At 37.9% G+C, this 21,100-nt stretch overlaps 1 protein-coding gene across 1 annotated transcript in view; it reads left to right on the top strand.

Moving 5' to 3' along the window:
• Positions 1-21,100, top strand: part of LOC127410370 (ubiquitin carboxyl-terminal hydrolase 24-like) — a 169,728-nt gene that overhangs the window by 76,409 nt on the left and 72,219 nt on the right. Inside the window, exons 4-11 of the mRNA XM_051645590.1 lie at positions 4,168-4,336; positions 9,881-9,948; positions 10,074-10,217; positions 10,838-10,960; positions 15,108-15,143; positions 15,411-15,476; positions 19,119-19,184; positions 19,415-19,489. Of these exons, the coding sequence (XP_051501550.1) occupies positions 4,168-4,336; positions 9,881-9,948; positions 10,074-10,217; positions 10,838-10,960; positions 15,108-15,143; positions 15,411-15,476; positions 19,119-19,184; positions 19,415-19,489 (747 nt within the window). The remainder of the gene's footprint in view (positions 1-4,167; positions 4,337-9,880; positions 9,949-10,073; positions 10,218-10,837; positions 10,961-15,107; positions 15,144-15,410; positions 15,477-19,118; positions 19,185-19,414; positions 19,490-21,100) is intronic.

Consider the following 21,100-nt stretch of genomic DNA (forward strand, 5'->3'; position numbering starts at 1 on the left):
ATGGTGAGCGGGGCTAAGCGGATTTCTTCCATATCACTGGACATGTACCATTAGCAGTAAATCTTGAAGCAAGTTGAAAGCAATAGGAGCTTTCATGCCATCAGGATGAAGTGAGGAACCACTCTTGGATTTCCAGTGGATGTGCAAGTATGTTTTAATTACCCACTACCACCACATGTTACAAGTTCTCTGGTAATGATCGCATTATAATTCAAACCGACTGATTTTCATGACATCCGGTTTCATTAGCGGTTCTATAACGTTCATTCTTCCGGCGATGTGGACAAAAAAACAGACTAAAATACTTTGTGTTTCCTGTATTACTATTAAGCACCACAGCAAACCTCATTGCTACTGTATCTACAGCTCGAGATGAGACATAAAGCACTACCAGTAGACTGGTTTTCCAAACAAATGATGCCATCAACGGCTTATTCGCATGAACGATGACATGTCATGACCATTTGTAAATCACGATGGCAATGCGCTCGTCGGATGGTATAGGTGTGCGAGAGTTTGATGTGACTGGCTCAACGAAAGGCTCAACCATGGTTCACAATTTAGGGGGCAGCGGTGGCTCAGCGGTTAAGGCTCTGGGTTACTGATCAGAAGGTCAGGGGTTCAAGCCCCAGTACTGCCAAGATGCCAATGTTGGGCCCTTGAGCAAGGCCCTTGACCCTATCTGCTCCAGGGGCGCCGTATCATGGCTGACCCTGCACTCTGACCCCAGCTTAGCTGGGATATGTGAAAAAAAGAATTTCACTGTATATGTGCAAATGTATAATGTGTGATAAATAAATACAATAAAAAAATATTTTTAATTAAAATTAATTACATTAAATTAATTCTTCAAACACAGTCCTGGTTAGTCGAAAGTGCTTCACCCACAGATCATCGTTAAAGTGGGTCCTCACAATCCAACAGAACTATTTTGAGCACGGTCGCACCTAGGTATATGGAGGCTGTCGGCGAATGGGAACAGCCATTTGAGCCCTCTTAATGTGAGCTGATTGCACTTATTCTGAGGCGTCTCCTGGCTGCATTTAATATCGTAGTGTACAATTACTTTATTACAGCAAATACAACTCTCCCTGAAGCAAAGAGGCCATTCAGCTGCTCCATGACAAAAAGGTGGGCTCCCTCAAGATAATGCGCATTTACAGATCATGGAAATTGCGTGATGTTTCGCATTTCTTTAGTTGAATTTTCAGATATGTGCATTAAAAATGCGAAACATTTTGATGAAAACCCAGCTTATGTATTTCTTTACTTTATAATGAAATTTGTAGTTACAGAAAAAGTGGTTTTGGTGCATCCATAATAATAACATTCAGAATTAAATTATTCCAAACGAAGTCCAATTTAAAAATAATCATTTTCGGTAGAGCTGCAACTAACAATTATTTTGATAATCGACTAATCTAATGATTATTTGAACGATTATTCGAATATTCGGGCGATTACAGCAACGATTATTCATTAGCCCTTAACTGACTATTCAGCTTGTGCTTCTAGTTAAAAGGTTATATTAAATGTGATTACTAACCATAAAGAGGACAAAATCATCTTTTAAAAATACCTCTAAATGACATTCACTGAATTACAAGGAAAAATAATACTTTGATTTGTATTAAGTTTAATTCATTAAAAAATTGCGTCAGAAAAATCAATTATCATCAAGTGTTTTTGTCTTGTTTTCCATTTAAAATGGAAGAAGCAACATATAAGATATTTAGACTTGCTTTCAGGGAATGTATCTTGAATATAAAAATGTTTGTATAAGTGTATTTGTTTTTTTTTTCACTTGTTCATACTTCTGCCAGTGCAGTAAAGGCAACATTTACTTCAATATATATTCTCTGAAAGCAAGTCTGATTATCTTATATGTTGCTTCTCAGTTAAATGTATCTTGCTTTAAGTATTTTTAGTAAATATATTAAATATTATATTCAACATTCTCCAATCACATTTTTGCTAACTGCAGCGAATGAGTGTCTCCGCGCGAGAGGGTTTATCAGCCAGGAGAAGTCTGAAACTCTCTCGCGCTTTTTTTTTTCAAGTGACTCATATAAGCGGCTATGACCGCACAGAGAAATGCCATTTTCGGAGTTTGTGCTTATTTACACGACCCGCTTCCTTATTATTTGAACTTTAATAAAGGATTTATTAAAGATATAATGCCAGGGTTTTTCTTTTTTAGATGCTCTGACAGGCAAGTTTTGCTCAAGCGGAACGCCAGGTACGGCTCCACCTTATTTCACGTTAGGACAACACAGATTCTGTATTTACTTATTTTGTGTTTTTGTATTATAATTCCCTCATACTTTCTGATCTATATCACCTCAAGCTGTTTGGAAAGTTTAGAGTGCGTCTGGACTGTGAGCTGTGTTTTCTTCCTCTGCTCAATAAGGAGCGAACTGAAGTGTCATCATTAGTGTTTCAGATGATCTCATGTTGTGTTAAATGAGATCAAACGACCATTCTATTATGTTTTCGATAACGTCGACTAATCGTTTCAGCCCTAATTTTCATTTTTTGCCCAGTGTGTCCAGAATTTTCGGTTTTGGTCAAGAATTCTCATTTCGGTGCATCACTAAATCTTACGCCATGAAAATTTTATTTATAAGACAGTGCCTCTTAAAAAAAAAGTAGAAAATACTTCAACTTTCAAAAATATGTCTCGAGACTCCTGCTTTCTAGGCCATTCCGTAGCACGTAAAAAATATTTATATCCATCATTTAAGAATCTGCAGTAGAATCATTAGGCAACATTTTATTTAAGATGTATATAGGCTAGTTTTATGTTTTGAAATGACTTAGGAAATCAAATGAGCATGGCACATCAGTGATCCATCTGCCTATGAAAAGCAGCTGAAATGGTTTTGTAGCCCAGCATATCACAAACCTAATAAAATGCTATCGTGCACTTGCACAATGACATACAGTTGTCTGTGTGACCCAGATATTTTCCATCATTGTGCTCCATCATATTGTTAAAGTTCCTGAGTAAATGTGCTTTTATTTAATCATAGTACACAATACAGTCTAGTCTAAGCCTGACTTATGTCACAGTTGCTGCTCTTGATTTGAGCTCAGCTTAGTGTTAAACCTGATTTTATAATGGCTCTTAAATAAGTAATTGGTAACAGTTGAACTTCAGTTAGGTAGAAGAACTTTAATTTAACCCTTGAACTTAGACCCTGCCCACAGGGAGGTATTCACCCCAAACCGGGTCCAAAACAGAACTCTGATTTTCCTCTCTGAGTTGGAAAATCACTCACTTAAGGACTTTGGGACAACCACAGACATGTGACATTCGCCAGAGGCAAGAAAGAGAGAAGGTGACTTTCACTGTCTCTTGAACTGTTTGCACATTCACATATTCCACTCACTCAAGGGCAAACATATGTCTTGTATACCAATATTCCCCTGCCAGAACTGTTTGCATTGTGTGCAGCCCTTTATGCTGTAATCTACTTCAATGTGGACGCTGATAATCAGAGAACACGCATCTAAATATCTGTCCATTAATGTTGCAATATGTGCTGCAGAACTATAAATAAATAGCATTTAAATTCAACAGCCAAGAATATTTCCTTTTGCACTCTACCAAAACACAACAAATCTGGTGCTGTTAGCCACTGAACTAAATTCTTGGACAACCAAGCTCAGATTGCAGCATTAATTATAAATACGAAAAAGATGATGTAGATCAGTTTTTTCCCAGCAGGCATGTTCTGACAGGGTTGCAAACAGTGGGGAAAAAACAAAGCTACTGTAAATGCAAATAATATAATACAACTAACCATATACAGTAATCGTGCCTAGATAGGATTGCAAAATAAAAAGGCTTATACAATTTGAAAAGGGAGGACAAAACATTAACCATATATTTTGTTGATGTCTACAGTATTTTAGCACAAATTATGCTGTCACTTGGTATAAACTAGCCAAATTAGGCAGATGCCTACATAGACAGATTCCATAGCATACCCTCATCCCCAAAAACATTTGTCTCAAATGTGTCAAATGTCTTTTTGTGATCAGAGAGCATGAAGTGACCAAGTGTAATAAGGCCTTCAAGTGAAGTCGGAAATATCGTAATTACAAGAAAAATTCCAACTAATCATAGAATGACGCATTGCTCTCTCTTTCTCTCTCTGACAGAGGAGTAATGATGAGAATGGAAACTGTTCTGGGAACAGTATGGAGTTTCCCACCACTAATCTTTATGAGCTGGAGAGCAGAGTGTTCACGGATCACTGGTCCATCCCGTACAAGAGAGAGGAATCACTCGGCAAGTGCCTCATCGCCTCCACCTGCCTGGCCCGACTGGGTGAGTTCTGATGGTTTCATGTGAATATCAGGAAGTTCTAAAATTGTTATTTCTAGGGCTGGGCATTGATACAGATTTCCTAATTCAATTCTGATTCACAAGCCCTCGATTCGATTCCGATTTCAATTCATTATTTCAGTTATAATGTAAAGTTTGCTTGCATATGAAAGAATTTCTCTCTCAACTAATGCTGTAGGTACATTATGAAAATATAAATTGTACAAATTATATGTTATCATTAGTTTTTCATCATGTTGGTCACATTTTATGTGATATCTTGAAATTGCATATATTAAATTGCATATATATATATATATATACACACACACACACATATATATATATATATATATATATACACACACACACACATATATATATATATATATATATATATATATATATATATATATATATATATATACACACATATATACAGGTGCATCTCAATAAATTAGAATGTTGTGGAAAAGTTCATTTATTTCAGTAATTCAACTCAAATTGTGAAACTCGTGTGTTAAATAAATTCAATGCACACAGATTGAAGTAGTTTAAGTCTTTGGTTCTTTTAATTGTGATGATTTTGGCTCACATTTAACAAAAACCCACCAATTCACTATCTCAAAAAATTAGAATATGGTGACATGCCAATCAGCAAATCAACTCAAAACACCTGCAAAGGTTTCCTGAGCCTTCAAAATGGTCTCTCAGTTTGGTTCACTAGGCTACACAATCATGGGGAAGACTGCTGATCTGACAGTTGTCCAGAAGACAATCATTGACACCCTTCACAAGGAGGGTAAGCCACAAACATTCATTGCCAAAGAAGCTGGCTGTTCACAGAGTGCTGTATCCAAGCATGTTAACAGAAAGTTGAGTGGAAGGAAAAAGTGTGGAAGAAAAAGATGCACAACCAACCGAGAGAACCGCAGCCTTATGAGGATTGTCAAGCAAAATCGATTCAAGAATTTGGGTGAACTTCACAAGGAATGGACTGAGGCTGGGGTCAAGGCATCAAGAGCCACCACACACAGACATGTCAAGGAATTTGGCTACAGTATTCCTCTTGTTAAGCCACTCCTGAACCACAGACAACGTCAGAGGCGTCTTACCTGGGCTAAGGAGAAGAAGAACTGGACTGTTGCCCAGTGGTCCAAAGTCCTCTTTCAGATGAGAGCAAGTTTTGTATTTCATTTGGAAACCAAGTTCCTAGAGTCTTGAGGAAGGGTGGAGAAGCTCATAGCCCAAGTTGCTTGAAGTCCAGTGTTAAGTTTCCACAGTCGGTGGTGATTTGGGGTGCAATGTCATCTGCTGGTGTTGGTCCATTGTGTTTTTTGAAAACCAAAGTCACTGCACCCATTTACCAAGAAATTTTGGAGTACTTCATGCTTCCTTCTGCTGACCAGCTTTTTAAAGATGCTGATTTCATTTTCCAGCAGGATTTGGCACCTGCCCACACTGCCAAAAGCACCAAAAGTTGGTTAAATGACCATGGTGTTGGTGTGCTTGACTGGCCAGCAAACTCACCAGACCTGAACCCCATAGAGAATCTATGGGGTATTGTCAAGAGGAAAATGAGAAACAAGAGACCAAAAAATGCAGATGAGCTGAAGGCCACTGTCAAAGAAACCTGGGCTTCCATACCACCTCAGCAGTGCCACAAACTGATCACCTCCATGCCACGCCGAATTGAGGCAGTAATTAAAGCAAAAGGAGCCCCTACCAAGTATTGAGTACATATACAGTAAATGAACATACTTTCCAGAAGGCCAACAATTCACTAAAAATGTTTTTTTTATTGGTCTTATGTATTCTAATTTTTTGAGATAGTGAATTGGTGGGTTTTTGTTAAATGTGAGCCAAAATCATCACAATTAAAAGAACCAAAGACTTAAACTACTTCAATCTGTGTGCATTGAATTTATTTAATACATGAGTTTCACAATTTGAGTTGAATTACTGAAATAAATGAACTTTTCCACGACATTCTAATTTATTGAGATGCACCTGTAAATATATATATATATATATATACACACACACATATGTGTATATGTGTGTGTATGTGTGTGTATATGTGCACTACCGTTCAAAAGTTTGGGGTCACTTGCCTGAAAAGTTTCTCATGATCTTAAAAATCTTTTGAAATGTTTGAAATTAGTTTTGTAGACAAAAATATAATTGTGCCAACCTATTAATTTATTTAATTACGAAACTAAAATTTTATAAAAAAATAAAAAAAAAGTTTTTGAAATGGATGACTTGGACCGAATAATAAAAAAAAAGCAGCTAATAAGTGCCCAGCATATAGATGGGAACTCCTTCAATACTGTTTAAAAAGCATCCTAGGGTGATACCTCAAGAAATTGGTTGAGAAAATGCCAAGAGTACATTTCTGCAAATTCTAGGCAAAGTGTGACTACTTTGAAGATGCTAAAATATAACATAGTTTTGATTTATTTTTAATTTTTTTTAGTCACAACATAATTCCCATATTTCCATTTCTGTTATTCCATAGTTGTGATGAAAAGAAATAAAGAATGAGTAAGTGACCCTAAACTTTTGAATAGTGTGTGTGTGTGTGTGTGTGTGTGTGTGTGTGTGTGTGTGTGTGTGTGTGTGTGTGTATATATATATATATATATATATATATATATACATACACACACACACACACACACTGGTGGCCAAAAGTTTGGAATAATGTACAGATTTTGCTGTTTCGGAAGGAAATTGGTACTTTAATTCACCAAAGTGGCATTCATCTGATCACAAAGTATAGTCAGGACATTACTGATGTAAAAAAAAACAGCACCATCACTATTTGAAAAAAGTAATTTTTGATCAAATCTAGACGGGTCCCATTTCCAGCAGCCATCACTCCAACACCTTATCCTTGAGTAATCATGCTAAATTGCTAATTTGGTACTAAAAAATCACTTGTCGTTATATCAAACACAGTTGAAAGCTATTTGGTTCATTAAATTGAGCTTAACAATGTCTTTGTTTTTAAGTCGCCACAGTATGCAATAGACTGGCATGTCTAAAGGTCAATATTAGGTCAAAAAAGAAACAGCTTTCTCTAGAAACTTGTCAGTCAATCATTGTTTTGAGGAATGAAGGCTATACAATGTATGAAATCTTCAGTTTTTTGGCAATTTCAAGCAAAGGTGTATACTACAGTCTTCAAAGACAAAGGACAACTGGCTCTAACAAGGACAGAAAGAGATGTGGAAGACCAGATGTACAACTAAACAAGAGGATAAGTACATCAGGGTCTCTAGTTTGAGAATAGACACCTCACATGTCCTCAGCTGACAGCTTCATTGAATTCTACCCGCTCAACACCAGTTTCATGTACAACAGTAAAGAGAAGGCTCAGGGGTGCAGGCCTTATGGGAAGAACTGCAAAGAAAAAGACACTTTTGAAACAGAAAAACAAAAAGAAAAGGTTAGAGTGGGCAAAGAAACACAGACAATGGACAACAGATAATTGGAAAAGAGTGTTATGGATCTTAACCCCATTGAGCTTTTGTGGGATCAGCTAGACTGTAAGGTGCGTGAGAAGTGCCCGACAAGACAGCCACATCTATGGCAAGTGCTACAGGAAGCGTGGGGTGAAATGTCACCTGAGTATCTGGACAAACTGACAGCTAGAATGCCAAGGATCTGCAAAGCTGTCATTGCTGCACGTGGAGGATTTTTTTATGATAACACTTTGAAGCCTTTAGACAATTTGCCAATTAGCTTCTGATAGGAGGTGTACTGAATTGGAGGTGTACCAGTGGATGTATTATAAGGCCTACCTTCAAACACAGTGCCACTTTTCTTGACATCATGGGAAAATCAAAAGAAATCAGCCAAGAACTCAGGAAAAAAAAAAGATTTGGAAGATTTGGAGTCTGGTTCATCCTTGGGAGCAATTTCCAAATGCCTGAAGGTACCACGTTCATCTGTACAACAGTATGCAAGTATAAACACCATGGGACCACACAGCCATCATACCGCTCAGGAAGGAGACTCATTCTGTCTCCTAGAGATGAACGTAGTTTGGTGCGAAAAGTGCAAATGAATCCCAGAACAGCAGAAAAGGACCTTGTGAAGGTGCTGGAGGAAACGGGTAGACAAGTATCTATATCCACAGTAAAACGAGTCCTATATCAATATAACCTGTAAGGCTGCTCAGCAAGGAAGAAGCCACTGCTCCAAAACCGCCATAAAAAGCCAGACTATAGTTTGCAAGTGCACATGGGGACAAAGATCTCACTTTTATGAGAAATTTAATCTGGTCTGATTAAACAAAAATTTAACTGTTTGTCCATAATGACCATTGTTATGTTTGGAGGAAAAAGGGTGAGGCTTGCAAGCCGAAGAACACCATCCCAACCGTGAAGCATGGGGGTGGCAGCATCATGTTGTGGGGGTGCTTTGCTGCAGGAGGGACTGGTGCACTTCACAAAATAAATGGCATCATGAGGAAGGAAAATTATGTGGGTATATTGAAGCAACATCTCAAGGCATCAGCCAGGAAGTTAAAGCTCAGTTGCAAATGGGTCTTCCAAATGGACAATGACCCCAAGCATACCTCCAAAGTTGTGGCAAAATGGCTTAAGGACAAGAAAGTCAAGGTATCGGAGTGACCATCACAAAGCCCTCACCTCAATCCGATAGAAAATTTGTGGGCAAAACTGAAAAAAGCATGTGCGAGCAAAGACCTGACTCGGTTACAATAGTTCTGTCTGGAGGAATGGACCAAAATTTCAGCAACTTAGCGCGAAATGTGGTCGCATATGCGAGTGATTTACTCGCATTGTAGAGGGTTGCCGCATAAAGTAAAAGATCGATCTTGGGATATCGAGATGCATCAGAAAATCAATATTTTTACCCAGTCCTAGTTATTTCCATGCCTGGAAATGTTATGAAAATTAGTCACATCTTAAAGTCATGGAAAAGTTGTGGAAATGTATCTTTGTGAGTGTTTGTGTAGAGTAAATCTAATGTGATAACATCAGTCTGTCCTTTGAAAATCTCATTGGAGACCTTCATATGCGTGTGTAAGGAGCTGTTCACAACGAACGTGCATTTGCGTCCATCTGCGCTGTTTTTTTCTTTATAAACATAGAGAATATAACATTACTAGACAAACGTCTTTGACCGTTGCGTCGTGCCTCTTTTTTTTTTTCTCAGCATCTCTCACAGGAGCGCCACGTTTTTTTTAGATGCAGTGTCAAGCTAAAAACGTGTCTCAACACACCTGCTTTCTGCTCAGTTTGTTGTGTTTCATCTAGATTTTTAGCGCAAGAACATGTTCTGTTTGAGAGAACCTCAATTTGTTTACAATCTTTTATTTTTAATATGGTTCCTGACATAGAAATTAAAATCTGCCCAGCAATATCTAAACAATTAATTCAAAATAATCCTCATCCAGTAATCTTGATTAACTGAAAATGTTATGGAAATTAATTTGTCATAAAGTGTGGGTACCCTGTGGGTTGCATACACTAGAAAGAAATGTCACATATGAAATCTCTTTTCTCTCTCTAGGCTTGGCTGATGCAGATGAGAACTGCAAGAGATTCATGGACAGGTGCATGCCTGAGGCCTTCAAAAAGGTTTGTGTTTGTGTGGATAAGCAAGGATGTAAAAATGATACAGACTATCAGGTTTTGTTAGAACATTTTAAGAACAGCAATAGATATGATGACATGAATAATTAATATGTTAAACTCTCCTTTAGTTGCTGACATCGAGTGCAGTGCACAAGTGGGGAACAGAGATTCATGAAGGCATCTACAACATGCTGATGCTGCTGGTGGATTTAGTAGCTGAGAGAGTCAAACAGGACCCCATACCCATCGGACTCTTGGGAGTTCTTACTATGGTACACACCAGTGTTTCCTACTCCATCACCAAAACAACCCCCCCCCCAATAAAATTCTGAAATTTCGACATTCGACAACTTTTTATACATAAACTATGTACCATTTATGTATACTGTGTAGACCTTTTATTACAACAACACCCTAAAACTTTGTTGCAGATGTGTATCTTTTACTACTCATTGTCATATAAACAAGCAGTTAATGATTAGACTGATTTCAGTTTCACTTACCTTACAAATCAGCATTTCTAACATTGGTTTCACGTTTACATAACACAGTAAAGGCGAGTGATTTATCTTTGCGGAATTTGTGAAGAAACGAGTCTGACCGATTCAGTCTATGATTCACGCAGTTCACTCCTGTGCTCTTTTCAGATTTGTTTGGTAATCTGTTTAACTGTTAAACTGTTGTTATATTATTTCACACACACCAGGCCTTTCTTTCTTGTGACATACAATTCACTTGCTCAACTAAAATATAAAATTGAATTTTTAAAACACTAGTAACATTACCAGTAAAAATGCTAGTAACAATGCTAAGCCTCCTCAAAATGTCACACCATAGCTTAATTGGATTAACTTGCCATAAAACATTGTTCCTTGTATTATGTTATTAACAGGCTTTTAACCCTGACAATGAGTATCACTTTAAAAACCGGATGAAGGCCGGTCAGAGGAACTGGGCGGAAGTGTTTGGAGAGGACAGTATGTTTGCTGTATCTCCCAGCACCAGCTACCAGAAGGTATTCTATATGTTCATGTGCTGTGTGTGTGGGTGTATACGTATGCATTTGTGTTTGTCTTTTCATGGTCTAATTGACATTCCAAGTTAAAGAACAGAAAAACTGGTTTTGTAGACTACAGCACATATGTTTTGAAGGAAAATGGCACAGTGCTTTTTTGCCAATAGCAGTGTCACATCCCGAATGTCCCTGCATTTCAAACACACTAAATAATGCCTTAATTCAAAACGTAAAATTGCAAAAAGGTCTGTGTGAGGGTTAGGATTAGGGTTAGGGGATAGAAAATATAATAAGCTCAGTGTAAAAACAATAGAAGTCAATGGAAAATCCTCGTAATGATTACCAACATGTTTGTGTGTGTTTTTGAATGTAGGATAATGAGTGAAAGCGTCAGGAAATGTAGGAGAAATGAATATGGTAACTGTTTTGGTTAGTGGTTGACTGATATATCGGCGTGGCCGATATTCCGAAAAATTTTCCCATTTGGCCGATTAAGCTCTGAGAATCGCCTGCTTGCAAGTGAAGGAGCCAGCTGAGATACTGTATGTAAATGACCAGTCAGTTAATTTTGTTGTTAGTGCCATTGTGTGATAGAGTGGTGTGCAACAGTCATTTAAATGGTCCCACATATCAGATCTGCGACAGATGCAGTTTCTTGTAACTGTTAACTGTCTTGTCTAATGTTAAAAAGGCAAATATCAATATGCAGATATATCATTTAAAGATTTAATTCACAAACCTCACGATACTTGCGCAAATCCGTTTTCTTCCTATGGAGCGGTCACATATATTCCTCTTAAGCTCTGACTTACGAATGTTTCGCATCAGTCAGTCCGTGATGCTCTAAGCAGGCAATCCTGGCCCAGTAATCTGGAAGCGGTCAAGAGATTGCTGCTCTCGTTGGATCCGCATCATATCAAAAGAGCAACTTCAAAAAGCACTTCTAAAAGCGCTTCATTTTCGCTACAAGTAGATGTCAAATTCACTGTGCACTGTGTAAAAGGGCCAAACTAGTAGTCCGATGTCAGATTCCAATAAAATGGCTGAAGATTTCTACCTTGTTCTGTCTTTTCTGAGTGCTTAAGCAAAAACACTTATTAATTTGCACAATATCATCTGGTTTGGCTGCCTACTGCTTGCTCATAACCAGATGATAGTTTTATTTAGTCATGTTTCATACAACTTTCTAAGACGGTGATAAGCAGTGACTGGTAGTCTGACGTGGTTTTCTGCTATTCATAAGCTCCAGTAATGATCATTATCCTGGACATAAGTTTGCGGTAACAAAAGGCGTCCCTCGAATCTACCGGTGATAAATGATTTCAGAGGAATACCGAATAAATCAAAAAGTAACAATTTATTTGCCAGGTAGGATTTAAAATGTAAGTTACAAAATCAATCAAAGCCAATTTCACACATGATCAGAATAAACAAACATTCTTAAAAATAAAAGACAAGTCAAAGAAACATACCTGGTAGTAGAAAATGACACGCAGCGATAAGTGTGGGATATCTGACTACAGACTCCCCGAGTTCCTTGCCAACCTTCCTTAAATAACATTGTGTACCAAATTAATTTATCACACTGTGGTGATATTCAGGTGTAGATTTCTGCTTTTGTGAGAGAGTTCCGATGTTGTCTGAAGTCAAAAGTTCTTTGTTATTTCATGAATTGATGTGTGATGGGCTATCAGACATCTTGGCATCGGCCTTACAACAATATGTACAATTAGTTTGATTCTGCCTTTTTGTGAGAAAATGCGATTGCTAATGTACACATAATAGCTGTGGTTGTTGTTTCCTTCTTCCTAATGAATTACAATTTCTTTATGTGCAAACTAGGGATGATTAAGATCAATCGATAGTTTTTGTAAATAATTTGATCGATTAAGCTTATAGATCGTCAATTAATCAATTTCAGAACAAATGCGTCTAGTAATCATGCCAGCAGACGTTGAAAAGACTGTCCATACAATCATCCTCTGCTAGAGGACACATTGCCGCTTGCATGTTGCCTGTCAAGTCTTGTTTGCAGCGCAGAAGAATAACTACACAGACGCACATCCTTCACTTCCTCTGTTGTAAAGATGGAGCGTGCTCAGTGTAATCAGGTTTAGTGCGTTTCTCTATAAATCAACATTATGTTTTTGGGATACAATATAATAGTTGTATTGAAGTATAAATTCTCATATGAAAACGTATATCCCTAGTGCAAATAATTACTAAAATGGGAAGCTTAAAGGTGCAATATGTAACAATTTTCATGTAATATTCACCTTTTCTTTGCCAGGCTTGTAACGCAACTTAAAAAATGAGTCCTTCCTGGACTTCCTAGGTTGCCTATTAAAGCCTGTAGACTGATTTTCATGCGAAGGGAGCGGGTCGCTTTTGCCGGGAAAATCCAAAGGATGTGACATTTATGCGCGCTCCCAAAAGCCTTGCCTCAGTAATAGCTTCTCTCTCTTCCGCGTCAGCAGACAGTCTGCAACACTAGGTAACGTTATCTTAGAGATGCAATCCAGCAAACATCTGGCTCCCAGCACAACACTGACTCCTACACAAACTCTGAGAAAGCCAAAAAAACATTTATCTACTGAATCCCATTTGGCTAAGCGGGAACGTGATCGTGGTCGAGCGAAAACTGAGTGAACATCGGCAGGGCATTTGATCCCTGGAGGGACCTTCGTTTGGTTTTGGGGATCAAAAGCGACCCTGAATTGGCGTTCTTCTTATTGGACAGGTAAGCTTACATAACTGAAAAGCATGTGAAATATAGTGCCGTAAGGATTGATCTGTGTAATTTTAGCTAACTTGGTCTTGCCTGCTAATGCTGATGAATTGCAAGCTACCTTGCTTCGTAACTTTCAAATAATTTCAACGATCTTCTCTTTATACTAAAAGTCAGGTATACAGAATAAATTTAATCAAATATGCTGGTTTCTTATTCGTAGTACAACATATAACATACAAAACATACAATAGTACAACATAACTGCAGTGCAACAGTAAACTGTCTGGTATAGTTTGGTAGTATGTAGCTGTATGTGTGTATCAGTATTCTATGTTAGCTGATAAGTAGTTTTAGTTTAGTCTCAAAGTTTGTAGTAAAACAATCATAACTGTGTAATTTTAATTATGCTACCTCATCTGTCAGCATGATGCCAGTGAATCACGTTCAGTCTCTTTGTACGTTACGACGCTGTTTTGGCCAATGCTCGCTCGTGTCCCTATGGAGTGTGTGCTCAAGCAATAGGTAGCTGGCTGCAGTTCACTTAACGGCCACAAGTGTCCACTCATGTTAAAGAGAGTGAAGCTGAAAGTCCTCATGATTGCTCAAACAGTCTCTATCGCTCAACACAACGTCTGATTGTCACGACTCATGTTACATCACGTATACTCAGATTTGTATTTGCATGTTTATTTGTTGTTTCATTTGTTTTTATACCCGTTTGCAGTCTCTTTATCCTCTCCGTGCTTACAGTGCAGGGAGTTAGAATTACTACCGTAATTACTCTAGAAAATGGGTAACTTAATATTCATACACGTGTCATTCTTACACATTTTTGAAAACGGCATATTCATGTGAATGACATCATGAAAGTTTAAATTCGTGAATGCTTAGAATTGCCAACAACTCACCCTCCAAAGGCCACTGTCATGCTTCAAGGGCTGAGCAGAGAAGCAGTGTAAGTGTGATTCCTTGTGTGCTGCAAAAAAGATCTGCCCTGATTCTAGGCTCGATTGGCCATTCGCGATTTAAGATGAATATCGGACGATTCCGATCAGTGGCCGATCGATCGGTGCACCCCTAGTTATATCAGCCTATCGGCCACCCTGCTCTCTGGATATCAACATCGGCTATTTAAAAAAAACATACTGATCGACCTCTAGTTTTTGTGTCTAGTGTTTTAGTGTTTGTGTATTTGTACGAGGAAGAGACGTGTTAACTGCACAGCAATAAAGAGAAATATATTGAAAAATTAAATGAGTTTTACATTGTTAAATATTCTCAGCATATCCTCTTATATAAAATGAGATCTTTTGCAATGAATGAAGAGACTGCATAAGGAACCAAATTCTTACATTTCAGAATGTGCAGTAGTATTTTTAACTAGCCATAATCTGTCTTTTTGTTTTGATTGGACAGGAGCCTCATGGCTGGCTGGTGGATCTTGTGAATCAGGTAAGTTCCTCAAATACATTTTTCATGTCGATTTATTCACATAATTGCTAAGTAGATGTGTAATATATGGGATGATGTACATTCAGCCAGTCCTTATCGCAAATTAACCCCTTCTTGGTGATACAAAACCCTCATCACCTGCCGTTATTTGTTTTGTAATAATGACTGACTGACTGTAAGATATCCCTTACTTACCTCTCATTGCCCCAACTGACAAAATCTGTCCTGTGATCAATGTCTCTGTTTGACTCTTGCTTTTATCTGCAGTTTGGAGAAATGGGAGGCTTTACAGCAATTCAATCCAAGCTCAACCAGGAAGAGATAGAGATTGGGGTAAGACTGTAATACATGCAGTGAACAGAATAGAACAGAACAGAACAAACACTGTTCCTTAACCACTACATCACATACTAAATGTAAAGGTGTATGTTGGTTGTGTACAGGTTACAAATATCCCAATTATAAAGAAGACTGATAGTCTTTGGTTAGTGAGACCTTTGAGCACAGAATAATGGAATGGCAAATAAATGAACGGATAATTCTTGTGCCATCAGATGTAGAGAGACATGGAGCAATAGAGTGTTTGGAAGAAGAGAAGCAGAATGAGTAAGATGTTGAAGCAGAGAGAGAGAGAGAGAGAGAGAGAGAGTTGAACGAGGGCAGATATTCTATTATGGTGCATGTGCTAAAGAGCTCAGGTTGCATTTATCACCATCCCAGAGAGCATCCTACACACAGCAGGGAGTGAGAAAGAGAGAAAATGAGATGACACATTCATTTCTATTGCTGGAAAAACAATAGACCATTTATTAACACACACACACACACACACTTACAGAAATTATTTTAACCACCATTTTCTTGTCAAACACTCTCAGGTAGGTAATGGGGTCATCTGAAGAACTTTGAGAAGTGATTTAGTGGGAAAATGTCAAAGAATTGTACCATACACCCCTAACTCACCAACTAATAAAGTTTTATAGATACAGTGCATTCAGAAAGTATTCAGGCCCCTTCATTTATTTCACGTTTTGTTATGTTGCAGTCTTATGCTAAAATGCTCCATACCCCATAATGACAAAGCAAAATGTAGATTTTTGATAATTTTGACAAATTTATGAAAAAGAAAAAACTGAAATATCACATTGACATAAGTATTCAGATCCTTTGCTATGGCACTTGAAATTTAGCTCAAGTGCATCCCATTTCTCTGGATCATCCTTGAGATGTTTCTGCACTTTGATTGGAGTCCACCTGTGGCAAATTCAATTGATTGGACATGATTTGGAAAGGCCATTTTTTGCAAAAGTGGCTTAGGGACAACTCTGTGAATGTCCTTGAGTGGCCCAGCCAAAGCCCAGACTTGAACCCAATCAAACATCTCTGGAGAGACCTGAAAATGGCTGTCCACCGATGGTCCCCATCCAACCTGACAGAGCTTGAGAGGATCGGCAGAGAAGAATGGCAGAAAATCCCCAAATCCAGGTGTGCAATGCTTGTCGCATCATACCCAAAAAGATTTGAGTCTGTAATCGCTGCCAAATGTGCTTCAACTAAGTACTGAGTTAAGGGTCTGAATACTTATGTCAATGTGATATTTCAGTTTTTTCTATTTAATAAATTTTCAAAGTTATAAAATATCTGGTTTATGCTTTGTCATTATGAGGTATGGAGTGTAGATTTATGTGATTTTTTTTTTTTTAATTTATTTTTTTAATCATATTAGCATAAGGCTGCAACATAAAATGTGAAAAAAATGAAGGGGTTTGAATACTTTCTGAATGCACTGTAGATAAACAGACATACAGATACATAGAGAGACAGTTAAATACATACACAGAGAGACAGACTGATGGATAGATGCTCAGAAATGTTGGAGAATTCGATAGAGACAGAGATAGACACATAAACAGAGAACCAGATAGACAGACAGATAGTTAGATACATGTATGACATAGAGGTTATGAGTGTTGGTGGGGCTGATAGAAAGACAGATGCTTATAATGTTTGACAGTGGTGTCCACTCTATGGTGGTATATTACTGACAAATGTCTTTGTAAAAAAAAAAAAAAAGCACACTGAATTGCACTAATAGAAAAATATACGCATTGCATGAACAGTTCTTGCATTTTTGGGGGATGCAATGTCAAATGGTTGTACATTTAGGCAGTGAATATTTCAGTTGTAAACATTTTGCGTAACATTTTGTCATTTCGTCTCTCTGCATTATATTTTGCTTTGCAAATTCAGTGGTCAAAATTTGGTTGGAAATTCAACCTTGTACATCCTGGCATTGCAGGAAAAGCAGTAGAGTGCCGATGCACAATCTTCACTTGCTGCTACTAGGCTTCACAGCTAGGTAGTGTATAAATAGGGTGTTGATGAAGACCAATTTGCAAAGTGAAATATATTGGACCGAATACTACCTGTCAAATAATAAAGATTTTAAAAAAAATAAATAAAAAAAATAATAATATTTTGGAACTGAAAATTGGAAGGTGAATATTTGACATTTAATATACTTCCATAATGCTCCCCTTTAATACAAGTGTGTAAATGCTCCCCCTTGTCTGGGAGCTGTGAAGCCGCATTGTTTTTGGTTCTGCCCGCTTGTCTTTTGAAGGTGGGCATTAGCATGTTGGGGGTGTCATGACTGAGAGATAGAGCTGGCGACAGGGAAAAGATGCTTTGATTTAGGATTTGCATATTAATAGCCTTAACACAGGAACAGGAAGTTGGAGGCGAGCATCGGGAGGGAATGTTTTTCAGTGATACATACGACCTGCTGTGGCCACGTAAAGACATCTCTGCTCGATGGTCACCAGCTATGTTTTGCTCTAAACCATGAAGGGATTCTCAGGCTTCAGGAACAATTTAAGTGTCATTAAAGTGAGAAAACAAGAGACTCCACTGACTAGACTGATTCATTCACTCTCTCCAATGGAAGAGAAGTCATTTGATGCTGTACAGAGGAGTGATTCATCAGTGATGTGTGTCTGCTGGCATACAGCTCTGACGAGAGAGAGAGAGAGAGACCCCCAGGATGTTGTATAAATGTTGTTTAAATCCCTGACTTTGTAATTATGGCTTAGTGTTTTTATCAAGTGGCTCTGTATAAGCATTAAGAGGCTGAACTGCACTTAATAATATGCAGGAAGCAATATTAGTTGTCCTTTACATTGCTACATCTGTTGATAGGCAAATATATCGGCTTGACCAATTAATCGATTATTAATCAAACCATTTTGAGATTATCGGCACTGGCTGATAGGTGTCAGCTTCTCCTTGTGTCAGTTCCAAAATTGACCAACAGCCTTATGAAAGGATAATAAAAAATAAATTAAAATTTGGTTTTCATATATATTAATTTAAACAATATAATATTTTATGTTGCATTTTAGCAAATTTGTGTACATCACATTTGCTGTCATTGCATTGCACTGTATTCATATTAGCATTAAATGATTTTCATTGACTAGTCATAAACGGGTTACAGGTCTGTTCTGATAGGGTAATGGACGGCAGCGCAAATACAATGCTAAATGCAATTATTAAAATGCAACTAGCCATATAATCATGCATAATTAGGGTAGTAAAATAAACAGGCTTATCAACTTAAAATGGACAAGAAAACACTTCCCATATCTTTTGTTGTTGACATCAAATGCTACGCCTGTAATCATATTCTATGTATTTTGGTGTCACTTGGTAGAAGCTAGTCAAATTAGGCTGATGCCAACATGCACAGGTTGCATGACATGGCCTCTTCCTCAAAAAACATGAACAAAATTATGAAATGTAAAAGAAAATATGACCCACAATTCATTTAAAAACAGGTTTACCTATAAGTCTTTTAAATCACACTTCTGTAGTTATGCATTTACAAAACCAGTTGAAAACCAGTGAGGTACAATATCAGCCAATGTACGAAAAGAGGTTAGAGTTAAATATGTGTGTGTATGTGTGTTTCCTCAGTGTGTATCTGCTCTGGTTCAGCCGCTCGGTGTGTGTGCAGAATACCTCAACTCCGGCCTTGTGCAGGTGAGTGTTGCCAACACTGATCTATTCTCACCTTATCTGTTACATTTGCTACCTGTCTGCAATCCGTCAGTTTCACCTGGTGTTAATTGCTGAATCGTAAAGGGAAAGTCAGAATCAACATGTTTTATTGGTATTAAAGGTTTAGAACAGTGACTCCTGGAGAAATTGTGCAGACACTTATGTGACCTGCAGTAGCTTAAAGAGTGATTGGTTTATGTTGTATTCTGTAGCCCATGCTGGACCCGGTCATCCATAAGATGATCACATATGTGCAGAACCTGGAGGAAAAAGACCTGAAAGACAAGGTAAGGCATCTGCACTGCTGTACACATTCATATTTAAACTGGTTTTGGAGAGAATTTCACTGCTTTAAGCCTGTTCACACCAAAACTGAATAATTTTGAGACTTTTCAGCATCCCTGTGAACCCCAGCACACAAAGTGTGAAAACATGGTTTTTTGTTTTTTTTGGTAAATTACCAAAGTGCAATTTGCTTACTTTTGTGTCATTTATTAGCATTAAACATGGCGTAAACAGGCCCTGCAACAATGCAAAAAAATGCAACAATGCAATAAACTTCAAATCAGTCGGGTTATTCTCTGGGTTTGACATAAAATCTTGAGGGCACAACACACGTGCTCACTGAATAATCCCCAAGACAATGGTGTTTGCAATGCAAAACCACAGTAATGGGCAAAAATCTATGTGTACCAGTAATTTCTTGCTACAACTGTTAATGACTTTTCTTCAATAATTGAAAACCAAATACATGACCTTACACGCTCATCTTATTAAGCATAATCAGTGTAAGATCGTGCATATAAATGCTCTCTTTAGCCACTTTTCCACTATCAGGCTATCAACTGGCCGGACGGGGCCAATAGCCTCGGACCTCGAGCCGTGAGACCAAAATCAATCTGTGTTCCCACCATCGGGCCAATAGCCCCACAGCGTTGCTCTAAAACCCACCCTTAACATGCACCCTGGTGAAAACATCACACACCCCGCCCATTTCACAAGCAAAAGTGAAGCTCAAGCTGAGGTATCATGTTATCTAGTTATCTAGAACAGTGCTTCTCAGAATTTTTAAGCCAAGTACCTCCTAGTCACCACCAGTGTTCACTCAAATATTTTTTCAGCATTCAGCAGATATTAATTTTTAACATAGTCTTAAGGATTGTGAACAACATACACAATGCCATATTTGATTAATATCAATATTCCTGTAGTTTACACAATCAGCAAGAGTGTGTTTCTAAAATCAAACATACAATATTAACATTTAGAAGTTTTGCAATCCAGTTCAAACAAACTACTATATATATTTAAAAATGTGGAGCTTAGGCATTGCTAGACCCTGTTTTTCATCTCAGCCTAAAATTATACAGCTAGCACCATCCTTAAAAATATGTGATAATGTGCATGTGATCTATGAAAACAGTGGCTGCAGTAAGCTATCTGAGGTTCATTTTACTCTGAATCATGCCCTTACCAGTCGTTAACTTTAAAACTTGTCAAACTAAGTATTTTCCTTCCCTCTAGTCATAGGCGGACACGGCCATAGGTGACATAGCGGCAATGTTCGTCACATAGTGCTGCCTTGCGCACAGCTGTCAGACGCGCACTCCATTTCTCTGTTCTTCATCCGAGCAATCTTCCAGTGAAATCAAAAACAAAATACAGCCAAATACAACCCAGTGTCTTTGAGTCAAAAGCACTATTTAAGATCATAGACTAAGGAATTCTGAGAATGTGTAAAATAAACGGAATGATATCTTGACTTGTGCGCATCAGTATTTGCTGTTCTGTTTTCTGCATGGGAATAATATTGTGGTGTGCGCAACGAGAATGTTACCTCCTGCACTGCCGATGTAAAGAAAAGAAAAAGGTCTTAAAGATATTACAATTGTAATCAT

The sequence above is a fragment of the Myxocyprinus asiaticus genome, chromosome 19 (genome assembly GCF_019703515.2).
Source record: "Myxocyprinus asiaticus isolate MX2 ecotype Aquarium Trade chromosome 19, UBuf_Myxa_2, whole genome shotgun sequence".
Taxonomy (NCBI): domain Eukaryota; kingdom Metazoa; phylum Chordata; class Actinopteri; order Cypriniformes; family Catostomidae; genus Myxocyprinus; species Myxocyprinus asiaticus.